Raw genomic sequence first — 11,049 nt, 5'->3', positions numbered from 1 at the left:
CTGTGTGTGTTACAGAGTGTTTGTCAGTATATATGTCGCAGTGTGTCATTTTGTATATTGCAGTGTATCATAGTGTGCCATTATGGTACAGTGTGACATCAAGTTACAGTGAAATGCAGAATGTTTTTAGTAAAGGACCCCAATGGAAATAAGTCACTCTGTCTGACTTTTTTGGGTTATCCCAGGTTCTCTACACATATGCTGCTATGTATGATAATTCTATGTAACTGTATTTGTGTATACCTGAATAAATTTACTTACTTACTTACTTACTTATTTAGTATATTACAGTGTGTTACAACTGCTTGTGAGCTTCATATTGTCATATTGTCCAAACAAGATACCCGTCTGTCTATGTTTGTATTCATGATTATAAACAAAATCAATAGAATTTCATTTGTAGATGAATGGTTCAGAGAACCGACATGTTGATAAATTAGACACATATGCAACTCTTGGGTATCTTCATTAATTTATCAACATGTCGGTTCTCTGAACCATTCATCTACAAACCTGTCAGACACTGCAACTTCTTGGGATCTTAATACTTGGGAATTCTTCGCTTGCCTAACTCTTGGGCACGACCTACTTCCACAATGAACAAATGTGACACCACCTATGACTGCTTCACCTCTCCTACCAACGGTTTATAAGCTGCTTCTCCGCACGTATGCCGTATTCTATTCAAGATTGATGGACTGACCACATCGACTCAAGGTTGAGGGACTGATTACCTCATTCTCCTCCTGTTCTTCAAGATTCTCCTTTGTATGGACTGATGAAGCCACCGTGTGGCGAAACGTTTCCTCAATAAAGATACCCAAGAGTTGCACATGTGTCTAATTTATCAGAATTTCATTACGTCTTAATGTGATTATTAAAATTATTCCATGTGTTTCGACTCATAGAAATACTTTTTTCTTTATATATCAGGGATGCCGTTGCTACATTTGCATGCATGGATGTCGTTTTAGGTATCCCCAAAGATGTCCCTTTAAGTTGTTGTCAGAATTTTTCTTGAACGTTTATATTTTCTTTCTATTATAACTCGAGAACGCTTCATCCAATCGGCTTCAACTTTCATTGGTTGTGTACTGTAACGGGAAGCATATATTTTGAACAACTGACTAGTGCAGGTACCCCATGACTAAAGTTATTGAACCCGCTACCAGCATCTAGGAATGCAGACAGTAATTTCCAGAACCCTCAAAACAGTGCTTCCTATATCGACGACGGATAAGAGTAAATTTCATGTATGCAGGTACAGATTTGACACTTTTATGTGAAAACAGTGTTACAGTTGTATTCCCTTTAAAATCACATTAAACAAATTACAGTTTACCTTTTCAGAAGAGCTTCAATATTTAATGGCCGATGCATCTTATGGCCAAAATAGTACCTATTATTTTTTTTCTTTCCCTTGTAAATTTAGAAACTTGGAATTGTTAGAATCTATGCCATACCTAGAAAATACCTCGTCTAATCGGCTTCAAATTTTTACCACTGGTATGGTTTTCTGAATTCATTTTTCGTGTTGTTACTGGATGCCATATAATTCAATTTGCCAGTTTTATTGAACAAATATTAATACCCATTTTCATTCACTAACTTAAGAAAGCTTCTTCTTATCGACTTGAAAACATTATTTATTAATTATTGTATGAGAAGCATTATACTCGACAAGTTTACTATGAATTGGTGAAAATTTGAAATTTTAAAGAAATTGTTATTAAACTTGGAATTTTTCGACACAGATCAGTTAATGGCAAATGCCTCAAATTTTCACCATTGTTAAGCATTACTAAAACCATACATAGTGCTCACCTTGAGCTGTTTAAATTTCAGTTTACCAATTTTTTTAATAATTTGCTTTCAATGTAATAACTCGAGAATGTCTCTTCTGATTGGCATCAAACCGTATGTGTTGGTGTATCATAATTAAAAGTATGTTTGTATTAATTTTGGGTTATGTGAGTATTTAAATGCAATTTTGATAAATCGGATTTTTTAAAATAAAAAATGAAATATTTTTTCCTATAGGGCTGTAGAGAATTTGAAATAGAATATAAATGAGAAAAGAGCTGGTGTTTTTGATGAAAGATTTGAATTAGCTTTGGGTTGTGTCTGTCCTAATTTTTCATTTGTATTGAAGGAATTTTGTCATTAATTTACATTTGAAAGCTAGAGAGTGCCTCGCCTGGTATGTTTCAAATCTTCTATAATGACACATATCTGTGTTACAAACTTGCGCAGTGTTGAGGTACAGAAGACTGGAGTTATGCAATACAAGGGATATCTTTCTTGGATAGCGCAAAGACCAATAAACGTTCTAAAAAAAATAAAACATTAATATTTCTGTTTCAGAGATAACGCCCACTACTACTACTACTACTACTACTACTACTACTACTAGCACTACCAGTGCTGCCACTACTACCACGACTACCACACTCGCTACTCTTCCGTTCACCAGCACACAACCTGGTGACGGACTTTTACCCTGGATAGTAGATATAGGTAAGGAAAATTACATTCTTCTATCTCTTCTCTGTCATTGTTAACTTGTGAATTCTATGTTAATTAAACTCCTAAGGTTGAAGAGGCTGTGCGTGGACAAGTGAATGAAAAGGCCACATGTTTCCCTTCGAACAGAGCTCTCTCAAGTTAACTTCATAAAGCTTCCCATGCAACGAAATGTTATAATAGATGTTGATCTAATAATGTTATTATAATGAAAGGATTAAAATAAAATAAATTAATATAAATGGCATTATAAAAATGTTATGATAAAAACAATTTTATTAACTGTCGTAATAATAAATATTATAGAAATGTCGTTGTTCATTATTTTCACATAATCTCTCGCGGCTTGAAATTAAAGATTTAGTTAGAAAGAATAATTTTTTTATATTATACAGACCTTAATTAGTTTATTGCAATGTTTTGTGGAACACGGAGGAAATATAATTAACTGTTTATTGAAATATTTAATCAGTAAGAGATCTTCCACATGGACTTTTTAATGCAACCAGGTGAGAACACATAGGAAACTCGTTCATCTGAATCTAAAAAGACGGAGAATAGAACCTATTCTAACACTCGCATACATATGTGAGTTGAATGTTAATTACAACTACACTATCAGTTATCATCTACAAAAAATATATATTTCAGTCAATTTGATCCGCACTATAAAAATATAAACGAGATATTAACGCATTGAGAAAAATTACAACAGAAATGAAAAAAAATCTGATTTTTTTTTTGTTACAGACTCTACAGAGCTCAGGAGGGTTTATTTCATATATATAACGTAAAAATACGACACACTGGTTGAACAGATCATCATGAGAATTAAAATAAAACGTTTAATTTATCACACTGGTCAACACTCCTTTATTCTGGTCAATGATATTACACTGATTTTAGTTTAAGATTGTGGTGCTAATTGACTTTAGTTTTTGATAAATTTGGTATTTGAAAGATGTGAAAAATATACTGATCAGGCAGAGCTAATTTGCAAATCGTATTGAAATTATTTTTTAGATCATGGAAGAAAGAAAGAAATTTACCATCTTTTCTCATGATAGCAAAGCTTCTGTAATACTATTCTGATATTTTCGTTTTCTTCTTTAAGTTTTGTTCTTGAGCAATTCGCAGAGAAGCATGTTAGTTACCACTGTGCAGTAAGGCTCATTTCAAGCTTCAAATGGAGCTGTATATAAACAACAGCCAATATCCTGGCTGATATTCAAATCTCATTCGAAGAAGTCCAGGAATATTATTGTAGTATACAAGTTCTTCATTTTGGTTGAAGTGAGGAAGGAGTTCAACATCTCTTGTCCTATAAGCTGTTATTCTAACTTCTTGTTGTAGGCAGTTCTTTTCTTTTAGTCTGGATGCTAAAAGTTCAGATGCTTGTTTTGGCAGAGAATTGCTGGGGTGTTGAAATACTTCATATTCACTTCCACTGGTACCCCCTCTGTTGCATCCTAAACCCTGAGTTTCTTCAACACCTGACAGCGACAGGTCAGACAGTGTTGTAAACACTGGTATGGGTAAGTCTTCTCTGTGTGGCACAGGTCTCCTTGCTGACTCCAAATCAGGATATTCCCTCTTCACTTTCATATTGTATCCGTTGAAACCCTTCACATTCACCATACGAAAATAACAATCGTGGTAGTGGTTTTTCGACTCTCCACATAATAGACTCACCGAAGTTTAAACTTTCCTTTTGCTCATTTTTTCCACTGTTGTAAGCATTCTACACATAAGCAATTTAAGCTTGTTTTACAAAATCTATGGTGATTTTTTGCCACAAATGTTGCAAAATACATAAGGATTGTTCAAGCACGCTCTTCGTGAAGAACTCATGTTTCTCTGGAAAAAATAACAAAAATAGGTTGCAATATTGTCACGTGATCGTTGTTGATACAACTTCTTTCGTTAAATATTAAATCACTTGAAAACAAAAATTCTAATTTTTAATAAAATTATGTGCATATACAAATTGTCACTGCTTATACATATACACGCGTGATGGTTAAGTTTCCTGTTAATTGAAGGTAGGTATGCAATATCTCACAAAACAGAGCCATTTTGAAAAACCTGCCATTTTCGAATTCAGCAACCCCAAAATACCCGAATTACGTTCAAATATATTTGTTAACGATTTTTGTTGTTGTTGTTGACCAGTGTTAATGAAAGTACTGATGAAAAGGTTCAAGAGAATCATTCCAGGATTTGCATCATCAAGTGGATGTTCCATTTGATATTCCTACTATTTTATTGGATTTATATACCTCTGAAGTTATTTAAAATTATTTTTATTATTACATAATTTTCAATGTATGTAGAATGCAAACCAATCCTTATTTTAACGCAATACCTTAAAAACAAGAATTTTTTTCTTGCTGTCATGTAATAAAATATAATATTTACACGCTAAGTCAATGAGAATTATGAATTACCACCAATTATACTAAGATATCAACCTTTTTAGATTTATTGATAAGTTAACAGGTACAAACTCTCGCTTTCTTTTATTTATGAGAAAAGTCTTCGGGTAATAACCTCACTACTCCTATCATGAATCACATGAAAATTATCGAAACATGTTAACCAATCAATACATTTCAATTAATCTGACATTGTTTTTTGTAGTTTTATCAGTAACTATTTTCTAGAAAATATCTTAGAATATATATTGATTAACTCACTTTAATTATTTTATTCAATTTGAGAACTGAGTAGAATGAATGCGTTTAAAAATTCTTATTTACTTTAAATAATTAGTTATTGATTTTCATATATAGATAAAATGGGAAAATATTTAATAACATATTTCGACATTTCAGTTAAATTTTAAGTGTTTTTCTCGCATGTTTAACATTTCATAAAACGCATAAATTATCTCGTATTTATTAAGAGCATTTATGACTATTGTGCAAATATTATCTACTCGAATTCAGTAAAATTTCTCAATAAAAGGTTACAGAACATGTTACGAGAATTAATTTTCCTGCTTCCTGCATGTTTGAACATTAGATGATTAATAATAAGTAATGAAAATAAACCCAAACGAAAAAAAAATTTTTTTGATAATGACAACATATTGTTTAAAATATTAGTATATATTTGTTTCCATAACAGGCAAGAATGGGAGAGCGGAAGATATAGAAGAAGAGTCTGAAAAGCTGCATAAACATAAACAAAAACATCAGGAGGCTGACAACCACTGGAATAAACACCAGGAAAGGAAAACATTTACCTACAATAAAGGAGGTTAGCACAAATTTTATGAAATTTTCTCAAAAAGCAAATTTTCTATCCAGTTCATACCAAACTAAATTCTCTCTCTCTCTCTCTCTCTCTCTCTCTCTCTCTCTCTCTCTCTCTCTCTCTCTCTCTCTCTCTCTCTTTTACACAGGGTTTGAAAAGGTTAGGTTAAGGATTCCTAGCTTTATTGACAAGCTATTTACAGGTTAAGGATTCCTAACTTTATTGACAGGCTAAGAGCTGTTGCCTACATCAGCTCATTTGAAAGCAATTTTTATTGTTATGAAACATACAAGTAGGGAACAGGATGAAGTTGGAGCCCTCTGTGGGCTAGTATTTTCATCTTATCAACTGACTTTATCTCATTGACATCATAATGCTGTACGAATGTGTTCCAGACTCAGTCATCCTGGGAATAAATGATCTAAGACGAAGTGATGTTCTTGAGAAGGGTACAGCCAGAGTGACGTTGCTGCTTTCTGCCCGTCTTGTGGTATAGAAACTTGCTTCACGCTGTCCTCGAAGTGGATCCAAGTGTGGTACTTTTACAATATTGGCCTTGCACATAACAGTAAGGCCACACACATCCCTCCTGTGTTGAAGGCTCTGCTGAAATGACAGATCTATCCAGGATTGGTCCAGGCGAGAGATGAGACTTCTTGCTCTGTTCTCTACTCTGTCAAGCAGTCGCAGATGAGAAGGGGGGCAGGCGAACCAAGAAAGTGGAGCATACTCAAGGTGTGAGTGTACTTGTGCCTCATACAAAATCTTGCAAACCTGCTGTCAAGCGGATGCGAGATACGGCGAACGCTGTAAGCTTCCTGGCTGCCTTGTTTGCAAGATTTACAACGTGGTTTTTCATGGTCAGTTTGGAGTCAAGTTTCACCCCAAGGATATCAACTTCTTCCCCAGGTGCCAACACCCTCTCATTCATCCTTATTACTGCACCGGCATTACCATCTTGGTGCCTAGAGATCATCATCATTTGTATTTTCTCATGTGCAAATATTACTTGCCATCTATTTCCCCAAGCTGATATAGCTCTGAGCTGGTGACTGATGTAGCTTAGAGCAGCTGGCATTTCTTCTCTTGGATAAGTGAATGTCATTGTACAGTCGTCTGCATATGCATGGGATTCTGGGATGAGATGAAGAAGGTCATTGAAGTAGACATTCTATAACAATGGTCCCAGAGCACTTGCCCCAATAGGATGTCTTGCTGATTCTGTTCCATTGAGAACTACCCTTAGAGATCTGCCATGAAGGTAATCACTGAGGAGACATAGCGTAGAGCCTGCAATTCCCAGAGCTTGCAGTTTTGCTAAGAGGCCGTGGTGCCACACCCGATCGAAAGCACCAGCAATGTCCAGTGCTACCACACAGCTGACTTTGGATTTATCCAGTGACTGGTGCCACTTAGTAGAGAGGTTTAACAACAGATCAGCAGCAGAGTAACCTTTCCTGAAGCCATATTGACGGTCACAAAGTAGTAAGTGATAGTCAAAAAACTCTGTCATTTGTCTTGAGATTATTGTCTCAAGGAGCTTGCCAATGATTGACAGGAGTGACACTGGTCTGTAGTTGCTGATTTCTGCTCTGTTCTTCTTTGTGAACAGGGACTACATTTGCCTCTTTCCACGGAGAAGGCCATGTACACTGTACTAGGCAGTGCTGAAAGATGCAAGTTAGAGGTGCTGCTAGCTGGCCTGCACCTCTCCCTCTCTTTCTCTCTCTCTCTCTCTCTCTCTCTAGTATATATATATATATATATATATATATATATATATATATATATATATATATATATATATATATATATATATATATATATATATATATATATATATATATATATATATATATATATATATATATATATATATATATATATATATATATATATATATATATATATATATATATATATATATATATATATATATATATATATATATATATATATATATATATATATATATATATATATATATATATATGTGTGTGTGTGTGTGTGTGTGTGTGTGTGTGTGTGTCGTGCCGAATATGTAAAACTGGTCAGCTAGTAAGAACTCATTTAAAATTAAGTCCTTTGTAAAATTTTCTTTTATACGTTTAAAGATATATTTTTTCATTAATGTTGATGTAAAAATTTATAATTTTGCACCAAAAGGGACTTAGAAAACTTAAATAACCTTAGCATAACAAGCGCAATTTATTTTAGCCTAACACAACTATATATATTTTAGATTTGTTTACAGTAATTTAATACTAAACAAACACAGTGAAATATATTGTTTTCGTTATGTTCAGAATGATTTTGGCGAAATTATTGCATACACAAATAGCGTTGCTATTTAAGCCAAGAGAGAGAGAGAGAGAGAGAGAGAGAGAGAGAGAGGGACCCTCATCCTTAGAGAAGACAATAAACGTACCTCAGGGAAAATTCAAGGTTCTTCCCTGAGCTGTTTGAATATTTTCTTCTCCTACCACCCCCTATATTTTTATGCTACATGCTAACTTTATTAATAGAATACGTTGATAGAAAACATAAATACATTAGTACAATATATCAAAGGTTATATATTATGTAGTGTGAATTAAAAGTTGTTCTAGCAATTTTATTTTCTTAAAATGCTTGTAAGGCTGAACATTCACAGTTATGTCATCCCTAACCTTGGTCTTCATTTCGACTTTTGCTCTTTTTCATGGAGCTTTATCTTTATGCTTCCCCTTTACTGAAGCATTTTATTCCTTTAAGATTTTATTAAAGGGAAACCATTTGCATTAAAATAATAACTTTAGTTAAGGGAAACTTATCTGAATAAAAAATATTCTGGCATCAAATGCTGATGACATTACCATTTGTAAATTTTTATCTTTTGAAAATCGTATTGTTCTGAAAAGTAATATGTCATCTGTTTTTCAGAAAACTCCAAATGTAGCTGGTGTTGCTCGATTTTGTTGTTGGTCTTCATGGTACTCATCCATAGACAACACGACTCACTCCAATAGCTCACCTGTCAAATAGATTTTTTTTTTCTTCATTGTAGTGGGCTCCAACTGCGAGAAGATTCAATTCACAAGCTCCTTTTATACTTACAAAACTATTCACTCCACAAGCTCATCGTTTCTCCACTATTATATACTCCGGTAAAAAATTTAAATCGACTAGCATCTTTCCCACCTACAAGATGTTTTAATCTTCTAGCTCCTTCAGTAGTCTCAGCCTATAGAAATACTAATTGTCTGGCATTCTCATGCCAGACAATGGAGTTCACTACGTCCTCTTCCGGAGAGTTACTTCATGAACACCTATAGCTTTGCGAAGACGTAAAGAAAAATATCTTTTTCATTAACAGTTCAACACAACGCACAAATTTCTTTTAATGTTCCATCTACGAAACATTAAACTCACTAGCTGCTCTTTCACTTACACTAACTCCTACATCTACAAGAAGATACATTTCTATAGGTCTTGCAGCTACAGGTCAGTGCAGTCACGTTGGACATTCTATGTGATGTGGTTTCATATATACTTATTTTCGTTTTATTTTATAGATGGACTTAAATATGTGGTACAAAATATATAGTATATGAAAATAACGGGAATATCTTCAATTACATATGACAAGAAACTCAAAGGTGTAGTAAACGATAACCAGAAGCGAGGGCATTGTAACAGACTAGAAAGAAAAGTATAAATGTCGTGCTGAGTAGGTAAAATTGGTCAATTAGCAAGAACTCATTTAAAATTACGTCCTTTCTAAAATGTTCTCTTATGCGTTTAAAGACATATTTTTTTCATTTATGTTAATGCAAAAATTAATAATTTTGTACCATAAGAGCCTTATTATAAGAGGCGCAATTTAATTTAGCCTAATCCAACTAAATATATTTTAGATAAGTTTACAATAATTTAATAATAAACAAGCACAATGAAATACATTTTTTTCGTTAGGTTCAAAATGATTTTGCGAAATTGTTGCATGCACAAATTTTTGCTTGCCTTCTTCGGCAAGAAGAGCGTTGTTATTTAAGCCAAAATCGCAAGTTTTACCTATTCGGCTCGAAATAAATATGATACATTATATATAAGCAAAACAACCACTGTGACAAACTAGTGAAATTCCAAGCGCTTTTGTGGTTTCTCACATTATCAAGAACTTGTAAAAATAACAGAACAGCAGATGACTTAAAAGGCTGAGATAACGCCTCACATACGACACTAAACCGTCCCATTATGATGTGGGTGGCATGGTCAAGGACTTCTCAAACATAGCTTAAATTCTTCCCAAATTTTGTTAATTATAAATGAATGTAATTTCTATAACCATAAACTGATATTTATACTAAAATCAAAACTAATTTTTATGAAGTTTGATTCAATTATATTTCGCTCTACCATAGACGTGCATGATACAACTTTCTAGGCCTTTTGAAAATCATTTTGATGGTTAAAACCTCTGACTTGAATAAACTGAATATTTGACTCTTGTCTTGTTCTAGTGATACATTTATGTTGTAATCTTGGTTCAAGGCTTTTCCCAGTTTGACCGTAATAAAGTTTATTACATTTTTACAAGGAATCTTGTAGATACAGCCGTCAGCATTTTTGGGGGGAATTTTTAATCAGAATTTTTTTTGACTGTATCAAGATTTTTAAATACAACTATGATTTTAAAATTCTTAAGTAGAGAAGGTATATCGAGAATTTTTTCATGATAAGGGAGAACCAAAATTTTCTTGGTTGAATATAATTGTTTGTCCTCTTTTTTAATTAGCAATTTTTAAGGATTTATCGGATATGTTTTTGGATATTTTAGATCATTAGCTATTATATAAATCTTCAAGATTTCTTTATCTATTTAATTTAGGCTAAAAATACGCAAACCTTTCAAAAACATGGATGAGAATACAGAGAGTTAAACTCTATCATGATGTGAAGAGTAACAGTGAACATAAGAGCAGTTATTTGTTGGTTTCCTGTATATTTTTAACTTAAATCATGGTTCACCTTAATAAATAATGTATCTAAAAATGGCAATAAGTTGTTCTGTTTAAACTCAACAGTAAATTTTTTTAGAATGAGTTAGATTATTTAATTCAACAAAGCAATTGTCGTTACGCTTTTTACTGTGTAACGTAAATAAATGCCCTGGCTCCTAGAGGTAAACAGCCTGCCTAGTCTAGAGGCATTTAAAATATTAAACCACATAAACCAACCTAGGGCCAATACAAGTACTCTCCCAAAACTTAAACAGATCTCTCCTCA

The 11,049-nt window shown here is 33.3% G+C and overlaps 1 protein-coding gene across 1 annotated transcript in view; it reads left to right on the top strand.

Moving 5' to 3' along the window:
• The window catches only part of LOC128690737 (lachesin-like), a 175,854-nt gene extending 170,065 nt beyond the window's left edge, over positions 1–5,789 (top strand). Inside the window, exons 7-8 of the mRNA XM_070088138.1 lie at positions 2,365–2,517; positions 5,653–5,789. Coding sequence (XP_069944239.1) covers positions 2,365–2,517; positions 5,653–5,789 — 290 coding nt within the window. The remainder of the gene's footprint in view (positions 1–2,364; positions 2,518–5,652) is intronic.
• Positions 5,790–11,049: the final 5,260 nt, after the last annotated feature.

Source organism: Cherax quadricarinatus, chromosome 24, assembly GCF_038502225.1.
Source record: "Cherax quadricarinatus isolate ZL_2023a chromosome 24, ASM3850222v1, whole genome shotgun sequence".
NCBI classification, from domain to species: domain Eukaryota; kingdom Metazoa; phylum Arthropoda; class Malacostraca; order Decapoda; family Parastacidae; genus Cherax; species Cherax quadricarinatus.
The sequence above is the reverse complement of the archived record's forward strand: the minus strand, read 5'-3'. Positions and strand labels throughout refer to the sequence as shown.